At 36.1% G+C, this 19,166-nt stretch overlaps 1 protein-coding gene across 2 annotated transcripts in view; it reads left to right on the top strand.

Moving 5' to 3' along the window:
- LOC113227580 (serine proteinase stubble-like) overlaps positions 1-18,298 on the top strand; it is a 28,324-nt gene extending 10,026 nt beyond the window's left edge. Inside the window, exons 3-7 of one of the 2 annotated variants that reach the window (XM_026460533.1) lie at positions 13,491-13,814; positions 15,739-15,916; positions 16,317-16,509; positions 16,958-17,170; positions 17,915-18,298. In XM_026460533.1, the coding sequence (XP_026316318.1) occupies positions 13,491-13,814; positions 15,739-15,916; positions 16,317-16,509; positions 16,958-17,170; positions 17,915-18,094 (1,088 nt within the window). In that variant the 3' untranslated portion in view covers positions 18,095-18,298. The remainder of the gene's footprint in view (positions 1-13,490; positions 13,815-15,738; positions 15,917-16,316; positions 16,510-16,957; positions 17,171-17,914) is intronic. The other variant, XM_026460534.1, reaches the window with a different exon arrangement.
- The last annotated feature ends 868 nt before the right edge of the window (positions 18,299-19,166 follow it).

Genomic DNA, 19,166 nt, shown 5'->3' with positions numbered 1-19,166 from the left:
GGCACTTGCTGTTTAATGAGGTATGCATAATATTTTGAACGCATTGCCAACGTCCGGCATAAGATCTTAGATTGCCTTTGCCTGTGATTGCAGTGTTTTTTCCTAACTTCAAATACACACAGTAATGCTGCTTTGTTGTAGGAATTAAAAAATGGCACCCGTAAGGGTGGATTCAACAACAACATATTTAAAATGCGTCCTCATTCACGCCATCTTCTCCGATGTGCAAGTTTCTTTACGTTAATTTCCTTCAATGTTAAAGCATATTAAAATTAAAATAGTAATCTTAATTGCACTTAATTAAAAACAATAGTGATGTAATCCCGCTAGTATAACTGCCTCCGTGGCCGAACGGTTACCATGCCGGACTGCCAAGCAGAGGTCCCAGGTTCGATTCCCGGGCCGGGAGAAATGTTGTATGGCCTACAGTTATTTCTCTCGTGAGTTTGGGTGTAATTTGTGATTGTCTATGTGTGTGTCCATGGCACCCGCGACACAGGGTTTCCCTAGTGCGGGCTATGTTGAGTGTGTGCGTTATTATTATTATTATTATTATCTGAATATGTGTGGTTATTACCGATACTGTAACAAAATTGTTTCAATTTTCGCTTTATTAGTGCTTACCAACAGGCGCCCGACTTTTCCCGTCACTTGGTCATTAAAAAATACTGTTATTATTTATTTCGTTTTAAGATCTTTCTATTAGGGCTACTTTAGAGCAAAACCTAGTAAGGGACAGAGTTTTTGAAAATATTTTATAACGGAATACTTTTCCCCTCAGTAAGTACCTACCTAATGGCGGTGACAGCTGCTTCAAAATTCTATAATTTATCAGAAATTACGAAACTTTAAAAACATAGTAAGGCACACCTAGTCTGGTTAATGACCAGCTAAAATTTTTTAATTCAAAACATAGCATTTGTCGTCCTTGTGTGTTTTAAAGTGCTTTACTAGGTATTGAAATTGGCAATTAGTGGATAGTGGAGCTTTAGTGATATTGAAAATATTAGCCGTTTTATTTATTTATTTATTCCATATTGCACATGTACATTAAAAGGGTTTAATAAAAAAAAATTATATGGTACATGACCCTTTCAGGGTGTAGCAACGAGACTTAAAAACTAATTATTACAGTAGTCACAGAATCACAGTCAACGCCAGTAAATATCAATGTATAAGTTTTATTCGTAAAATAAATCCAATTGTATATCCGTACCATTTCAGTGGCATCGCTATTGAGAGGACCCACATTGTGCGGGACCTGGGTGTTATTTTCAATCCAAAATGCTTATGTCTCATCATGTTAACAGTATCACTAACATGGCATATAGGAACTTGGGCTATGTCAATCGTTTAATTGTGCAATCAGTTTAAAAGTATTGTATTCGGCATATGTCCGTAGCATATTGGACTATGCTAATCCTATATGGTCGCCACTCTATAGTGTTTATATTAATCAAATTGAACGAATCCAAAAGAGGTTCCTAAAGCATTTGAATGATAAATGTAGATTAACCGATCATCATTCACCTTACGTTGATATCTGTCGTACGTACAATTTGTTAAGTCTCCAGGAGCATCGTGAGTTGTTGGATATGGGTCTTTTGTTTGATGTACTCAGTGGTCGTTTGAATTGCCCAGATTTATTACAGCAAATAAGTTTACGAGTACCTGCCCGTCGTACCAGACACACTTCTCTTTTTCATGTACCATTTCACTCCACAAACTACGGCAAAAACTCTGTGCTCACAAGATTAGTTAGTGGTTGCAATAAATATTTCTATGACGTTGATCCCTTTGTAGATAAAAAGCATTCTTTTCAGTTAAACATTAAAGAATTAATTTTCAAACGCGATGCGTAAGTTCATTTAATTTATAGTATTCTGTTCATTTATTTATTCATTTCTTTTATAGTTTGATATTTTTATTATGTCAGAAGTATTTATGATTTAATGTTAAGTTAAATTTATTCATATGTAGGTATAGTATATAATAAATATTTATACTAAGTTTTATTGAGTTTATTAAGTATTGTTTGTATGTAAGTGTATGTATTTAGTTTACTTATTTGTTTCACAATTATATGTATATATACATATATAGTCTGTATTATTTTTTATCATGCTTATAGACATCCCGTGCTTTGTTTTTATTTTTAATGTATAACTCGAGGATAACTATTACTGGCTTTGTAATATGTAATGATTTTTTTGTAAACTATCAATGTTTGCTGTTGTTATCCTAAATAAATAAATAAATTATTATACTTCATATTTAATTAATAAATTTCTGTGACTGTTTCTGATTTTATATTTAGGTTAATGGAGGACCAGGTTATACTGGCGATGGCGATATTTATAAAATTCAATTTTATTAATAGATTAGTCGAACAAGTACAAATTTTATTCCAAATTTTCTAATGCAAGAACTAAATTAAATACCCAGCAAATGCTTATATTGTGCTTTGATTCTGACGCTACAGTACCTTACTTATGTACATAAGTACGTACTTTTCCTATCCTAAGGTTGCCTGGAAGAAATTGCTACTTAGCAATAAGGCCGCCTGTTGTGCGTATGTTTATCTGTACATGTGTTTATGTTCGTGTGTTTATCTGTGCAATAAAGTATATTCATTCATTCATTCATAAATATTTAAAGGTTGTAAGGCCATAAAATATGTAATATATATATAAGTTGTGATAATTTTTCTGACATCAATATATTCGTTGATTGGTAGCCTACCTAATACTGTTACTTTTTTTAAATGCGATCTTGATTTGTGTTTTTGGGCTTTTCTGTAAAATTTTGTCTAAAGCACTTAATAAGTTTTGTTCTGGAGCAGCCAATTAGGGAAATAAATAAAAAAAGTCCAATCGCTCTTCGCCCATACCTTGTACCTCTTCAACTAAGCTACGCACTGGTTCTTACAATGCGCGTACTATACAATTATTGCACCTTGTTTCCGGGACTGTACATTAAAATTTGCTATATGAATGTCGTAATCTACTATTATCTTCACTTTCACGTCGTTAATAGTAATTTATTCAATTTTTCCATTGTTTTTAAGGCTATTGATTGTTATGTTTCTTTATTTGTGTTACACGTAACATTGTTGCGATAGTTTGGGGTGGTATTTAAACACGAATATCAAACTATGATAATTGTAACTTTTTCATTAAAAAAAAACCAACCTTAAAAATTTGCTTATCGGCTTTTTTCGATTTCCATGAGATCTTCTCGTCAGATTCTAACTTCTCGGTGACAACGGGCTGTTACGGGGTCTTTTGTATATATTTTTTTTGGTACTATTTTTCCATTGGAAAAGGCAAAGGCACTAATGCGCCATACAGCCAAGATTGAGAGTAATTTCTTTCTTGGATTCCATTACAAAATGTCTTCGATAGTGCTTCTTACGAAATAATACAAAATTGGATAACATTCTTGATTTTTCAAAAGATCTGAGTTTTGTACAGTTCAAGAAGGTTACCGATATGGATTATTCTAGCGATATATCTTCTCTGGTTGTCCTGGTGACGGCGATTTGTTGATTACATATATTATGTCCCCTTGACAAAGTCGACTTTCATTTTCGGAAAATAATTAGTAATTTATAATAATAATAATAATAATAATAATAATAATAATAATAACGCACACACTCGACATAGCCCCGCACTAGGGAAACCCTGTGTCGCGGGTGCCATGGACACACACATAGACAACCACAAATTACACCCAAACTCACGAGAGAAATACATGTAGGCCATACAAATATTTCTCCCGGCCCGGGAATCGAACCTGGGACCTCTGCGTGGCAGTCCGGCATGGTAACCGTTCGGCCACGGGGGCAGTTAAAATTTGTGATAGCCGAAACGTATCCAGGACAACATCAGGGACCACCTCGGGACACAATTGAAGAATTTTCAAAATTCGTGCACAATTGATAGAGAAATTGGAATACACGGACATGCCTGTAAAATTTGAGAATTTCCTTCGGTTTTCATGGGATCTCCTTATCAGATTCTAACTTGGTGACTATAGGACCACCACGAGAGAGCACCCTTTCAAACATAAAAAGAATTTTCAAAATCGGTCCACTCTTGACGGAGATATCTGAAAACATACATAAAACATATATATACAGCCGAGCGTACAACCGCCTCCTTTTTTTTTGAAGTCGGTTAAAAATAATTTCATTCAAATTAAAAATACTAACATCCATGCTTTCTACGTCACCAACCCATGGGTGTATTCCCTTTTCTACACACACACACACACACAAGTCAAAAGTGCTTTTATGTGTCCCACTGCTGGACAAAGATCTTACCTGAAAGCCTCCACTGCTCCCTGTCTTTAGCGATCTTCCACCACTCCCTCTCAAACCCGTCAATATCGTCCCACTAACGCTTTCTCGGCCATCTCCGTCGCTTTCCATCCTCAGGCACCCAAGGAGTGATGACGTTCGGTCACTTCTCGGATTGCATCCGGCTAACATAGCCCGCCCAATCCCATTTGAGCCTGGGTGATTTGCTCTTCACATCAGCAATGCCAGTTGTCGAAAGCTAATTATATATATTTAAAATTGTATAACTCTCCATAAGCATAAAAAACTATCAACAAATTCATTCGAACAATCTGTAAACCTCTACTGAAAAGTTGTCAATGTATAGATGTGGCTTTATTACACTAAATGTGACCAAATAGGGTTTTGCTAGGAAGTAGTTTAGAACCAATGATATCTCTCGCCGCTCACATGTCTATCTCGTAGCATCATCAACCTATTAAACGTTCCACTGCTGAGCACGGATTTCCTGCAGGAGTACTTAGGCCATAATTAGTCAATCCAAGAAATGAACATCTTATACAAGCGTCTTAAAATAAAAATGTAATTTATGTTAAGAAGAAATATTATAAAAATATTTTTATATGACTAGAAAAAAGTGTCTACCAAATTATTTAATTGTTGTTAAGTAAAGCGATAATAAAAACAACTATTAAAATGTTTTTCAATCAATTTCTTATTGAACATCGTCAGAAAAATCGGAAACACGATATAACTGTTACGTAAACTGTCACCCCTCCTGCACCGCACAGCTACCTCAGGAACCGTCTCAATTAAGCGGTAGGCCTGTAATAAATACCTTCAATGAACATGATCGAACTATGAGCACTTGTTATAGCAGGCAAACTTTGTCTCAACCCAACTATCACAACTTTAACAAAATCAGGATAATCAACTTAGAACCCATTGTCCATTGATTGAGGAGAATTAAAATTTCACCCCGTATAGTAAGATATAAATGCATTGTGTTCTCGGTTCAATAAACATGAACTGAGCCGCTTTCTCTGGAGAAACTTTTTAATACTGCCGTACAAGGGCCCTTTTTTAACAACACAGTTGTTTTTGCGACTACACACGGTTAGGCTCTAAAAGTCTATACAACCTCAAATTTTTATTGAATTGATATTCAATTATTTTTTGTGAAATTACTCCACCAGTTTGTTGTAATCATTAATACAAAGATCGAATACTCAGAAAAAATTCCTTCGATCCGGTCGGATTCGAACCGACGTCTTCTTGCATACCGTGTCAGACGCTATACCAACTAAGCCACGGAACGAACCAACGGACCCAACGAATTTTTCTATGTGCTTGCGTCGTGTCTTTGTATTTGGGTTTTCAACGACGTGTATATATTGAATATATTGTAAAATTGAGGATATATACTGATTAATATATGGAGTGAAAACACAATTCCTAAAAAACAAATTTACCTCGAAGTTTTACAAGAAAACCGCTGTATTCAATAGGTAGTTTACATATGTCAATTATTTTTTTATATCGACTGAATTAAATAGGTCACGTATACTATACGATACACATTTTTTAAATAGCATTAATTTTAGGAAATGAAACTATCTTTCCGAATTTAAATCGCGTATGTTTGTTTTTTCAAACAAAGCAACATTTCGGGTTACAGGTCCCGTGGTTACGGTTGATTCTTTGTTGGTTGGCTTTGATTTTGAACAAATCTTTCTGACAAGTCCTAATGTGCCTATAATTTCCCTAGTACCTTATCAAAACCGGAACGCAGTAATGTCATGAAACTGTTTATTATGGGCAAATGTGAAGAAAAAAAAATTATTTATTCAGACAACTTTACACTTTAGACAGAAAAAATTTAGTGACAAAAAAATAAAATAAAAATACAAGTCAAATTCTCTATCTATCTATCTATCTCTCGCATCCCGATTAAATAGACTCATATGAGACTATTTAATCAGGACCCGAATGAAAGACTTCATTATAGGCAGGTCATATCTATCAGGTATGACCTGTAGAATGCTATTGGTGCTGACCCGAAGTCTGCTGAGCACTGAGGCTGATTTTTTGCGGATGATGGCGTAGAAATCATCTACCCGCGCCTCTGCAAACATGGTAGATGCATGCATGTAGAAACGACGCAGCCCCATCAACTATCTAAACCCATTATTATACTGGACCCATAGAGCACTAAGCGATCTTTTAGCGTAATTTAACCACAGGCTGCTCGTATAAAACGATAGGCAGTAGGCTTGAACAGAGAATGCCCTACGTTCCCTCTCAATGTCCGCCTGGTAATCAAGGTCGTCGGCGATATGATGCCCAAGATATTTAAAACTAGAACACTCGTGTCAGCTTGGCATCATTTAGTTTAAGGAGTGGTACTGATTGAGGAACTTTAAAAAACATTGACACATTTGTATGAAGCGAAAGGCATGCGTCAAGATTGTAGCAAGTTGAAGGCCTCTGGCTACGTCTATGTGAAAAGAGCGTGAAGTATAGGTAAGTATGTAAGCAAGTGATAACGTAACATCCGACTTGTGTAATTTCAAGTTACGTTAAGTACAAACGTAACGTATTTACCTCCGTCTTTAAGTAATAAATATTTATTGGTAGTTAAACGTGCCATTAGTAAATTAACTTCCGAATCACTTAATTTATACGAAGTTTTGTAACGGTTAGGTAACTTGCTTTTACTTAACTTAAACACGAGATAATAACTTAGTTGGGAATGTTGTGATTGTGACTTCATATTTTTCGGTTAATTCTGCATGACTATAGATTACGTAAGGTCTTAAATTATAGTGATGAAACGAGTTAGTCGTGCGCCTGATGATAAACTTGAAAGATCTGAGGGTCACGCTATAGCACCCGTCACTCCAAGACAAAGTTGACAAGTCCCATGTGATTGTACCCTTCAAATTTAGAACGCAGTAATGCTCACAGTACTACTTGGCGGCGGTCATAGATATAGAAAAAAAGGGGAGATATGCAATGACGCTATGTAAGATCGGGTACTGATGTCGCCACTTTTTAGCTTGTGTGCAATTCAAACTTTACGCTCTATTGTCTACTACCATAACTTAAAGATTTTGATTGGGTAGGGTTTACAACCGTGAAAACGACGTAACACAATTTTAAAATTTAACAAAATTAAACTTACAGTCACTTGAGTTATATTACAATATTTCAGTATTTTTTCATCCTGGTTCAGCCAGTCACCATCAGGTGGCGTTTTAGTAAAAATGCTACTGGTATATAATAGCTATATATCGTTACACTAAGAACTCACGGAGCGGTTTTCACCCACGCCTGCCGCGGGATTGCGGCATCTGTAGAATGTAAAATTTGTAAGTTAAGTATGTAAAATTAGTAGCACATTTCACGGCGCGTTTTACGACTGTACTGGTGATGATTGCTCGCGGTTAACGCGGAGGGGTACTAGTAGAACCGCGCAGGACGCGGTCACCTGCGCGCTTGGCGGTCTAAGTCGCCCGCGCACTTTGGCGGTCGGTTCAGGCGTAATGTGGTGCAGGCGCACGCGGGATAAGTTCTCTATTAACCGGGCGACTTGCAATTATCTCCCACTAAGTTCACGGTCCGTTCCGCAATCGCAGCGGCTTCGTGCCCGCATAAACTTGCAGGGTCGTGAGTATTGAAATAAAACCGCTGTCCCGCAGCAACGGCGGGCGCGGATGGAAACCGCTCCATGAATTGTTATCCTTATTAACCTTAAACTGACGCTACTCAACGAGGGATGTGGTCCTACCTAATCGATAGTTAGAAACCATGTGGCTGTTTTTAATATTTAAAAAATATTCCATTTTTCATAGTATACCCATACTGGTACTGGTGTATTATTAAAGTAATATAAATTATTATTATTTTCTTAATGGCGGCCGCTAGGCTTGGGCCCGTGTCAGTTTTATAAGAATAATATAAAAAATATGGCGATCGTTGCCAGTGTCACTTTTCCGTTATACTTTACCACGGGTTGGTGAAGCTGTCACTGTCAAGAGTAAACTCGAACCATCAACGAATTTAATAAATTAAATTATGTTGTTTCTTATGAAGGATTTATGTAATTTTCTATAATTGGTTCTAATTTATTTTGCATGCACATGTAAAATAAAGCCGATTTTATTTTATTTATTTTTTAAAAGCATTAGCTATGGAAATATAAACAAAGCAGAAATAGTATTTTGATCATATCAAGGCGACACGAACCACGCCCCCATACCAAATCTCCCTTTTTTTTCTATATCTATAGCGGCGGTATTCATACCGTGTGACCAGATAAATAAATGGTGCACCTGGTGGCAAGCGACACGCCTGTTCATAGCAGTTGTAATGCCACTCAGAGACTAGTCTCTGAGTAGTCGTAGTAGTAGTAGTCATTATTCACACATTGATTAATTATTAATCAGTGGCTAGCCACTGCGCTCGTCACCCTTAGACATAAGTTGACAAGTCTCATGTGCCTGTAATTCTTAGAGGATGGAAAAAAATAAAGGAAAGGAGCTGCCCTAACTACAGAATGAACGTGCATATTTAAACAAAAATTGAACGCTGCAGATGGCGGATTTCTTTAGTGTTGTACCATAATCTATCGATAAGTCATTATCGGCATGCAAATGTAAGGCTTGAATGTTAGATTGTTTTTTTTTTTGTTTCTTTAGTTTACTGTAATCAAAGTATGATTAAAACGTTTAATTAAAGTAGATCAATATTCCATTTGGTAATATTTTGTTCTATTTATGCGAATAATCGATCCTTATTATTCGCAGAAATATAAAAATGCCAAATTTGGCAAGATTTATGAATAAACCACTTAAATAAATCTAATTACATGAGATATTTGGGCTAGTGTGTTTACAATGTCGAAATGCGTCATGTACATAATAACGTCTGATTTATATATGTCAACATAACATGTAATTAGGTTTCCATAGTCTAAGCTGTAATTTCACCAGCACTCTTACCCTTCCAAACCGGAACACAGTAATGCTCCATTACTGCTTGGCGGCATTATTCGATCCGTGTAGGTACCTTATCATCTGAAATAACCAACCTGGGCTATCACTGCTCTTATTTAATTATTTATTATATCAACAGGAAATGTCAAACTCAAATGTAAAATTTTAAAAATTTTGTAAAATTATGTAAAATTTTTACATTCGAAAACGTCATTTTTTAAGCTACTGCTCGTTCACTACCCTGAGAAGAACGAGCAAGAAACTCTAGGGATTGCTCATTCCAAATAAACTTAAATGCTACGGAATACACTTTGAATCAAATTTGTAAGGATACTAGACTCATGTTGTCTTTCCATACATCTGACGCGTAGTCTTCAATTTTGTAATATGACTTTTCAATTAATATACTTTTAATGTAAGTTTCAAATTTAGGAAATGATAATCCTAATATACGCTACGGACTCTTAATGTATGCTTGCTTTAATGTTTTGGTCATGTAACGTGACCATTATTTTTTCTCTCAGTACGGGACGCCAAGTGCCTGCTTATTGTTTAAAAAAAATAAAGTATATGTTTACGATAGTTACGAAATGTTTAATGTATCTTATTTCGTTTCGGTAATATAAAATCGAACAGTCGATCTGACATCCACAGCGAAGAAGAACGAACAAAATGTACTATGTCCAGAGAACAAATAGTCTTGAACATAGATAGTTCTACCGATGAATCGAGAGCCTTCTGTAGCGTCATAAAGTGCATCCTTTATGCTCTGGCTACTACTAAAAAACTGTGGTGCGAGAATTTTTGTGATGTAGCATTTAAGATAGAATTACAAAAATTCCCGCACCCGGAACGCTTCCGCTGCCGCCTACGTGTAACCTGAGCATTAATCCCTGGTGTAAAAAGTACCTAATTTTTTAATTTACTTCGAGTGAACAAACAGCCAGTAGTACGCTCGGTTTTAGTTCCGTCCCTTTTCCGCATGGATGGTGGTGCCATATTATTTTCCCGCGTTAATGCGTTTGTTGTATCTGTGTCTGGTTGAAAAAAATACCGCGAAAACTTCAGAATTTTGGTTCGTATTTTTGTTGTAGAGCGAAAACGATTGACTTGTTTTTTCTCGCAATTGAAGTGAAAAGTTAATAAAAATCGAAGTACATTTATTTGCTACTACGCGAACCCAGTGATTTATATTCTTTATTTATATTGAATATTTTTTATGCAGTTAGTTTTTCCACCCTCCCTCCGCATAAAATTAATAAATTATAATATTTGCGCACAAGCGCAACTACAGTCACAAACACCACCACTAAATTAATAATATAATAGAAATTAACTACATGAAAAAATATTCAACACAAGCGCAACTATTTACTGGACGATTTAACCTCCACTGGATTCGTGGAGTAGAAAATTAACTTTCTTCCATTTTTATTAACATGGACTTGCGCAAAGTAACGTCTGAATCTATTAATTACTAAAAGTTTAGTTTTCACCTCGAGAATAAAAGCCAATAATAAACCTTTGGAGTATTTATTATACACCCTCGCTAAAGCCCGAGTGTCTAACCACCTCGGGTATATATTGGCTCCTTTTAATCTCTCGATAAAAAATATACTACTCCCTTTCGCGCCATTCTTTTTTTAGTTTAATGCCACATGTGCATATGTGTCTTATTTTGTCGAATAGGCACATTGTCAAGTATTTTGGGGATACAGGGACCGCTTTTATGCTTAACTTAAAAGCGGGACGTATGGTCATAACTTGACCATACGTCATGTAGAAAGTCAATGTTGGTAGATTGACGTCACAAATTTATAATTATGGCAACATTACGACATGTATGATCAACACGTTTTACTTTAATAAAAAGACTTAAGGTTATGGCAAATAAAAACTACATTACGAAATTGCACATGTTTATGGAAATATTTACTGAGAAATAAAACATTTTATTGCACCACGAAAGGAGTTAAATAAGACCTAAAATAATTACGTCTTACCATCTATAGGTACAGTCAAGGGTAACTTAAGCTTATTAGCAGGGATCGGAATAGGCACAGTTTTTTTATTTAAACTTCGAGGAACATAGACAGAAAATGGAGACTATCTTACGACAACAGTTTTTAGGTCCTGAACCTGTTCGGGTTTTGGGACATAACTTAAGTACATTAAAAATTTACGTAATTGGGGACAGGCAGGTACACATATTTATCTTAACTTTGCGGCACAGTGGGTCGGATCAGCGATATTGCGGACATTGGATTTTTTTCACGATACCTCTATAATCAAAATGCCAATCGAGGGATCCTATTGTCCTAATTAAATACTGTCATACCACATAGTGCCATAAATCTAATAGTTTAGTAGGAAAAAAATAAAATGAGTATTTTTGTATGGGACCATACCTTTAGTGCCTCATCGTTACAAAGTCTTAATCGATCCAGTCTTGGAATTACTACAGACATTTTCTTACGTGTATAAGTAGTGAATAGGCAGGTTTGGGCGCGCGTTTAGTGTGCAAATCTATAGAAGATAGGTCTAATAATACGTCTGTAGCGATTCCAAGACTGGATCGACTAAGACTTTGTAACGATGGGACACTAAAGCTGTGGTCCCATGCAAAAAATACACATTTTATTTTTTTCCTACTAAACTATTAGATTTATGGCAAAATGTGAATTTTAAAAAAAATCCGACATTTGTCAAATCCATAATTGTTGTGAACCATATTTACATTGTATTTATTTCCTCGCAAATGTGTAGCTAACTCAAAAACATGGGTTATTAAAGCCCTCAGCTATCCTCGTTAATAATTTCCTAAATACCGTCTATACACAATGTACTTTTAATTACAGTATATGCTTAAAATAATAAACAATAAATAATATTCTTATAATTACACAGTCAATAGAACATCAAACTTAACAATTTGGAACTATGGACAGGGCTCCGTCGCTCGCTCAGGGTTATGCGATAAGTGCCTACTGCTGAGTGTACCGACATCGCCACAAGCGCTTATACATGGCTTTCATTTAAGAGCATTTGGCTCCGCACGAATGCACACGGTGGCACCGTTAGTTTTGCCTCTCTAACCGCGTGCTTAGGTTCCTTTTTCCTCGTAGTTACCGCCTGATGTCATTAATCAGATTTAGTAGGCTATTATAGCGTAGGGATTTTCGATTGTATATGAGAGTGGTGTATCTGTTACGTAGTAATTATTAAGTAATCTGTGCTTTGGATCGTTGTTATCACTGCATAGAGATGAATTTAAATCTTAAGTTATAATTATTATTAATACAAAGATCGAACACAAAGAAGAATTCCTTCGATCCGGCTGGATCCGAACATCAGCCGCCATTAGGAATTTTTCTATGTACTTGTTGCAAATTTTTGTTTTTGGTTCTTAACGATTTTTGCTGTAGCGCCATCTGTGGGAAATACAAGAAAGTTTTTCGTCACTATTAAATCTTAAATGTCAACAAGTTCCATTACACAAGGCCACACAAAAATATACCATAATTTTTGACATAAATCAACTTTCAAAGTGCCACCAACTTATCTGTGGTTCCAAAGACGTCGTTTATGCTCTGCCATAGTTATCATAATTAACGTAATCGTCATTTTTAACGTAACTGAGTCATTAATATGTCTGTGGTCTAACCCCGTTATCTGTCTGATAGTCTGTCCTAAACAATTATGCTGTCAGATGAGGTAATGACCTGATGAAGGGAAAATTACCACAAGGTATCCCTCAAACCGTGACCAACAACAACAAACAACAACCGCGACCATGGGACCTGTAAAGGGCCCGAAACGTCGGTTTGTTTGAAAAAACAAATATACGGGATTTAAATCCGGAAAAATAGTTTCATTTCGTATGTGTAATAATCGCGAAAATTATTTTTATATTTATTATCTCCTGTGTTAAGTTCCGTATAGTGGTGAACTAGGGGATGAACCCGGGTTTGTGTTCCGGTAAACAATTCCAATAAAACTTGGTAAATAGATGTAATTCCACGTACTTTTGAGGTCGATTTTTTTAGTACTCTGTATTAAACTGAGATTATGTCCATATTATAAGTTGGTGGCTCTATAATTCTTCCTGCCAATCCACAACACACATTTTATTCAGAAGACGCATAAACACTTTTGAAACACACACGTTAAAACATCCCACATTCATACAGGTGACCTAATAGAACTGATCGGCACCTTCCCACACGAGAACTTCGACTATCAGAACACAAACCAATTCGAAGAACCGGTCATCATCTACACGGAGCCAAACCGGCCGAAACCGCATTACAACCGGCCGAAACCGGATGAGAACCGGCCGAAACCGAACCATCACCACTTTTTTCAAGTGAAACCGTCGTACCACGAAAGTACAACACAAACACCTGATGACTTTTACACGCCTGATCAATTTGTGCAAAGCAATGCTGGGAGTGTTGATGATTATGTGCCTGTACACACGAATGGTCACAAGCTACCGAGACCAAGTTATCCGGGTGAGAATACTTAACGGGTTTTTGAATGTCTCAATCTGTATAGTAGTTACGCTTTTATCTACCTAAACGCGTTGTGATACCGAGGCTTTTCCTGCAACACAGAATCAGTGTCATGCGATTCTGACGATGTCACACGTATGGCACTTTGCTCGAATTCAATTGCTTTGTGCATTTTTCAATACAAGAATGGTATAATACCTACTCGAGTTGAAAGATTTTTGAAATTCGACGTGTACCGTGTGTTCGCTATGTACCTACTTGTAACTTGCTTGCTGCCGGGGTTTTTAATACAACTCAGAATAGGTGTCATGCGATTCTGATGATATAATACGTATGGCACTTTGCTCGAATTCAGTTGTTTTACATATTTTCCAACATAAGGGCCGGGTAATATTCGAGTTCAAACATAACATTCGACGTGTACCGTATAACACTATTTGCCTACATAAACGCGTTGTTGCTGCCGGGGTTTTTCATATAATTCAGAATGGGTGTTGCGCGATTCTCGAAGTATGGCACATTCCTCGAATTTATTTGCTGAATTTTATATAATAAAAGGAAATTTTAAGTAACAATTTCTAAAAGAAAGACTGAAAGAAAGTTATCGTTTAACAAACCAATACATTGAAAACAATTTTATTTTGGAGTTTCCAACAAAATGCAGATTGAGACATCAAAGGTTACTTTGGTTTGGGTACAAAGTGATGGAACTCAAGAATCATATAGCACAAATCTCCTAGAAAAATAAATTTCATACCCTTGGATAATAAAGCCACATGTTATCACACGAAAATCATAAAAATAGAACAAATTACAAGCAGCAAATTATGTTTATATGTAAAATTTGATAAGAGTCTTCGAACTTCTCTCTTGAATAGTTGTTATTTGACAGATGTGGTCTTATTACGCTAAGGTGCGAATTTATATAAAAATTTTAAATTACACGCCATGGTACGTAGTTACACAAATAAATGGCATCGCAAGGCTCATTTTTACTCTCTTTATTATGCATTTTTCTAAAGTAAGATTGGTATAACTCTTTTCTACAAAACTGTTTTTATCTATTATTGACATAAAACTTGACACCTGACAATGTGCATCCAACATAGTCTTACACATTTTTTCTTGAGTTCCATCATCAAAATCTATCTTTATCGCTTCACAATATCACAAACACGCAGTTCCATAATCATCACGCACTTTAGACATTATTTTGTACTGCACTGCTTTCTGTCTTCGTAAAGCTTTGCAGCCACCATCTTGATTCTATTTTGGGTTGACATTCTTATGTCGCTTATTAAAGGCGGTTTTCCACAATTCGTGATTTTACTGATCACCCGCGCACCAAGGGAAAAAACTTTCCCGTAGTAACTCGAAAAACGGGCAGACTAATTATTAATATGAAATGGGCGGGATTCGTGTGTGGCTGTCGGTGGCCGTCAAATTTGTAAAATCACGGTCTGTGAGACGCCGTCTTAAGGCTTTATTTGTTTACGCTTTTTTTTTGTTAAGTTAAATGACCTTCATTCACAGTACCACTGAAACGTGTCTAGAAGAGCATTTAAACATTGTTAGTTAATAACTATAATATAATACTACTCACAGATCTCTAGGTCTAATGTTAACAAATATTTGAAAGCGGACTATAGTGTTTGAGCATTATACGAATACATGAATTACAGGCACGTTATGCTATACATCCGACAAAATGCTCTACAGTCCATCTTTAAGGTGCAAAATTGCTAATCCATCTCCAGATAAGAACAAACTAATTTGTTTACACTAAAATAATAAAACATTACTGTACTTGCTCGGGCTGACGACCTAGATCTCATTCGAGAGATTATAATAGTATGTATACAAACCCGGAAACTTCAAAAGACCATAATCAGACCTGGTTTAACAAATTACCCAAAATTTTCAGGTTGTGGCGAACACTTCACTCGCTCCAATCGTATAGTGGGTGGTCACTCAACAGGCTTCGGCTCCCACCCCTGGCAGGCAGCTCTGATCAAGTCAGGCTTTCTCAGCAAGAAACTGGCTTGTGGTGGTGCTCTTATCTCAGACAGATGGGTTATAACCGCAGCTCATTGTGTTGCCACGTAAGTTGTTTAAATTACTTGTAAACCTACTGCAAAATATTGCTACCGTGATTCGGATTTAGGATTAGGAAAGACCTTCTCCATCACCTAAACCATTTACTAATTGATTATCATTAAATGATTATCACCAGCGACAGTCTACTGTTTGTCGCTGTCGACGACTACCATCATCTCATTCTTCGTCTCGCTCATTTCCATGGCAACAGTCATTGAAGTGGTAACAGTCACTGTACTAGTACTTGTGACACTAAGGATTCTTTAATATCACAAATTGCTCACCGTAAGAGATGTGACCATAACAGACAGTAGGCTGACAGTGTTCCATTTACATTGTTACATCGTTGAAAAATAATATACCAGAATTATGCATTGTTAACCAAAATTGTTCTCTCGTTTTCAGGACACCAAATTCCCAACTCCGAGTGCGTCTTGGCGAATGGGACGTGCGTGATGCTGGAGAACGGTATTCTCACGAAGAGTTTGCAGTGCAAAGAAAAGAAGTACATCCGCAGTATGAGCCTGCGGATTTCAGAAACGATGTGGCGTTGGTGCAACTAGACAGGGGTGTTAGTTTTAAACAACATATATTGCCTGTAAGTGTGAAATCGAGATTTTTTTAGACCAATTTATTCGATGTCCGCTCGAATTAATTTGAGAAAATTGTTTGTCTTGATTGGCTCAACCATGAATTTAACATAGAAACTCGAAAACAATACTATAGCAGCTTGGTCAGTGATTAGTTCCTCTTTATGAACTCTTATTACAGTCCAGTATAGGTTCGTAAGAACAAAAAAGCGGGATGGCGATATACACTTCATGTAGCGCTGTCTCACTACGATTCATTTTAGGTTCTAGAGTCGTAATAAGACTTACTGGTAACTACGATACTCATCCTTTTCCTTAAGTATTAAGTGCTCATTTCGAAGTTCTTCTTTTATAATCTTCTTCTTTCATCATCATCAATCATCTTCCAATGATCCGTTTAGTTTTATAACTTGCTATATTTGATATGTGAATAATGTACTCATGAATTTTTTTCAGGTATGTCTTCCCCAAAAACACATAAAGCTAGCCGGAAAAATGGCGACCGTAGCAGGCTGGGGCCGCACCCGGCACGGGCAAAGCACGGTCCCGTCTGTACTGCAAGAAGTCGATGTGGAAGTCATTCCAAATGAGCGCTGTCAGCGGTGGTTCAGAGCTGCCGGAAGGCGAGAGACTATACATGACGTGTTTCTTTGCGCTGGTTATAAGGAGGTTAGTATGTTTAATATTTATATACGATAGGAATACGTTTGTCCACAATCTCACCTATTGTATGACACGAAAATACGCCTAGAAAATACCTGTTCACTCTGAGCTCAAAAATATTCAGTTATCGTTTGGGAAACAAAAAACAAAGTATATGCAATCATTAAAGATGAAGATAAATAATAATACAATACAAGTAAAACAAATGTACATAAAGCTATTATAGTATTCAAATAAGAATTAAGAAGGGAATCCAAATTATACATCCTTCATAGTAAAGCTATAACTTTTTTATATTAGCATTTAATGTGTTATTACAAAATTTAGGCATCGTTTTGGGCATATTTCTTTATATTACAGCTTGAAAATAGATTTTCTGTATTTAATAAAATAATTACAGTAGTTATAAATTAATAGTTACCTATATAAAAATATGTATATTATAAACATTAGTGGACGTAGAAGCGAAAAGCTTCATGCGAGTTGTAGTTCATCTATTTGTAACGTCTAAACCAAAAAGCTGGCCCAATACGTGTTGGGGACTTTACACATCTTCGAAATGTGTGTTGAAACTCTCCGACCTCTGCACATGATTCGAGGGCTCTTCACTCTCTTCCCTCTAGTAAAAACCATGCTCAAAACCTCCTACATACGTATATAGGAGTTCTATAACTCTAGGGCACCTCTACATGCTGAAGAAGAGTGAAGATTTAATGGATTTATTGCATGTTCATATTTTATCCCCTTCAGGGAGGTCGAGATTCCTGTCAAGGCGACTCCGGAGGTCCCTTAACGATGAAGCTGGAAGGCCGCAGCACCCTAGTTGGCCTGGTCTCTTGGGGCATCGGTTGCGGTCGAGAACATCTTCCTGGTGTTTATACCAATATACAGAAATTTGTACCTTGGATCGATAAACTGATAACGCCTTGATATACGGACGGTGTGAGTAGGAGAAAAAGGAAAAAAATTAGGATAACAGGGGACACAGGGAAAGGCAACTGGAGAAAAAGAAAAAATCCAGAAAAAACCTATGAAAGTAACAGTGTGAAGAAAGGGGTGTATGAGAAGAACACAAAAAGCAAAAGAAATAGAAAAACTGTTAGACCCAAAACTTGAGACAGAAAAACTTACTTAAATACATACTTATTGGAATTCGTATTCTTTGTATAATAAAGCCACATGATCAGACGTCAAAGGCGATATGAGCTGCTTGAAACAAAATTTAGACAAAAAAATATCAACTAATTTCGTAAAATCTTTTCTGCAGATTTCATTTTGCAGATCTGGCCTTATTACAACAAGGGTGTAAACTATTTATTAAAAAGGTAATGTTTAAATTGTGTTAAATATAAAATTTTGCAAAAGTATGACACTAAAATAAGACTCTTTGTAAATTATTTTGTATCTTTAAAGTTTTATATCTGGAAGTCCTAAATTAGGATTACGGACTATGTGGTCCAAATATTTAGTTCATAAGTTTATTTATTGTTAGTTAATTTTGTTTATATTTTTCTTTTATGTTTTTATAAATAAATTGTTCTTTATATAAAATTTCGTTGTTTTTATTTATTTATTTATTGTTCTTTCCACCTTAACAATACAAATTACAGGGTATTTATCGTAAAGAACATCATACAGTGAAAATTGTGAGGTGGAAGACTGGTGCCTAAACTAGGTTGGACCTGTATTATAGGTCACCAGGTATCCACCACCGGATCTCAATGGTACAATATTGTGATGTTTTTGAAATTACTAAGACGTTAAGGGTAAATTGGAGTGATGATTTGAAAATACACTATTTATTTGTTATTTTGAGAAAAGGTACTGTGACAAATTAGTTTCAACAGTAAAGTTAGTAATTGTGATAAGAAAGTGAATATATGTAAAAATTTTGAGTGAAAAGTGTGTATAATTGGTTAGGGGATGTACAGTGCATGAATGTGCGCGCGCGCGCTTGTGTGTGTGTGTGTGTGTGTGTGTGTGTGTGTGTGTGTGTGTGTGT

The sequence above is a fragment of the Hyposmocoma kahamanoa genome, unplaced genomic scaffold (assembly GCF_003589595.1).
Source record: "Hyposmocoma kahamanoa isolate Upper Pololo Valley unplaced genomic scaffold, ASM358959v1 211, whole genome shotgun sequence".
NCBI classification, from domain to species: Eukaryota; Metazoa; Arthropoda; class Insecta; order Lepidoptera; family Cosmopterigidae; genus Hyposmocoma; species Hyposmocoma kahamanoa.
The sequence above is the reverse complement of the archived record's forward strand: the minus strand, read 5'-3'. Positions and strand labels throughout refer to the sequence as shown.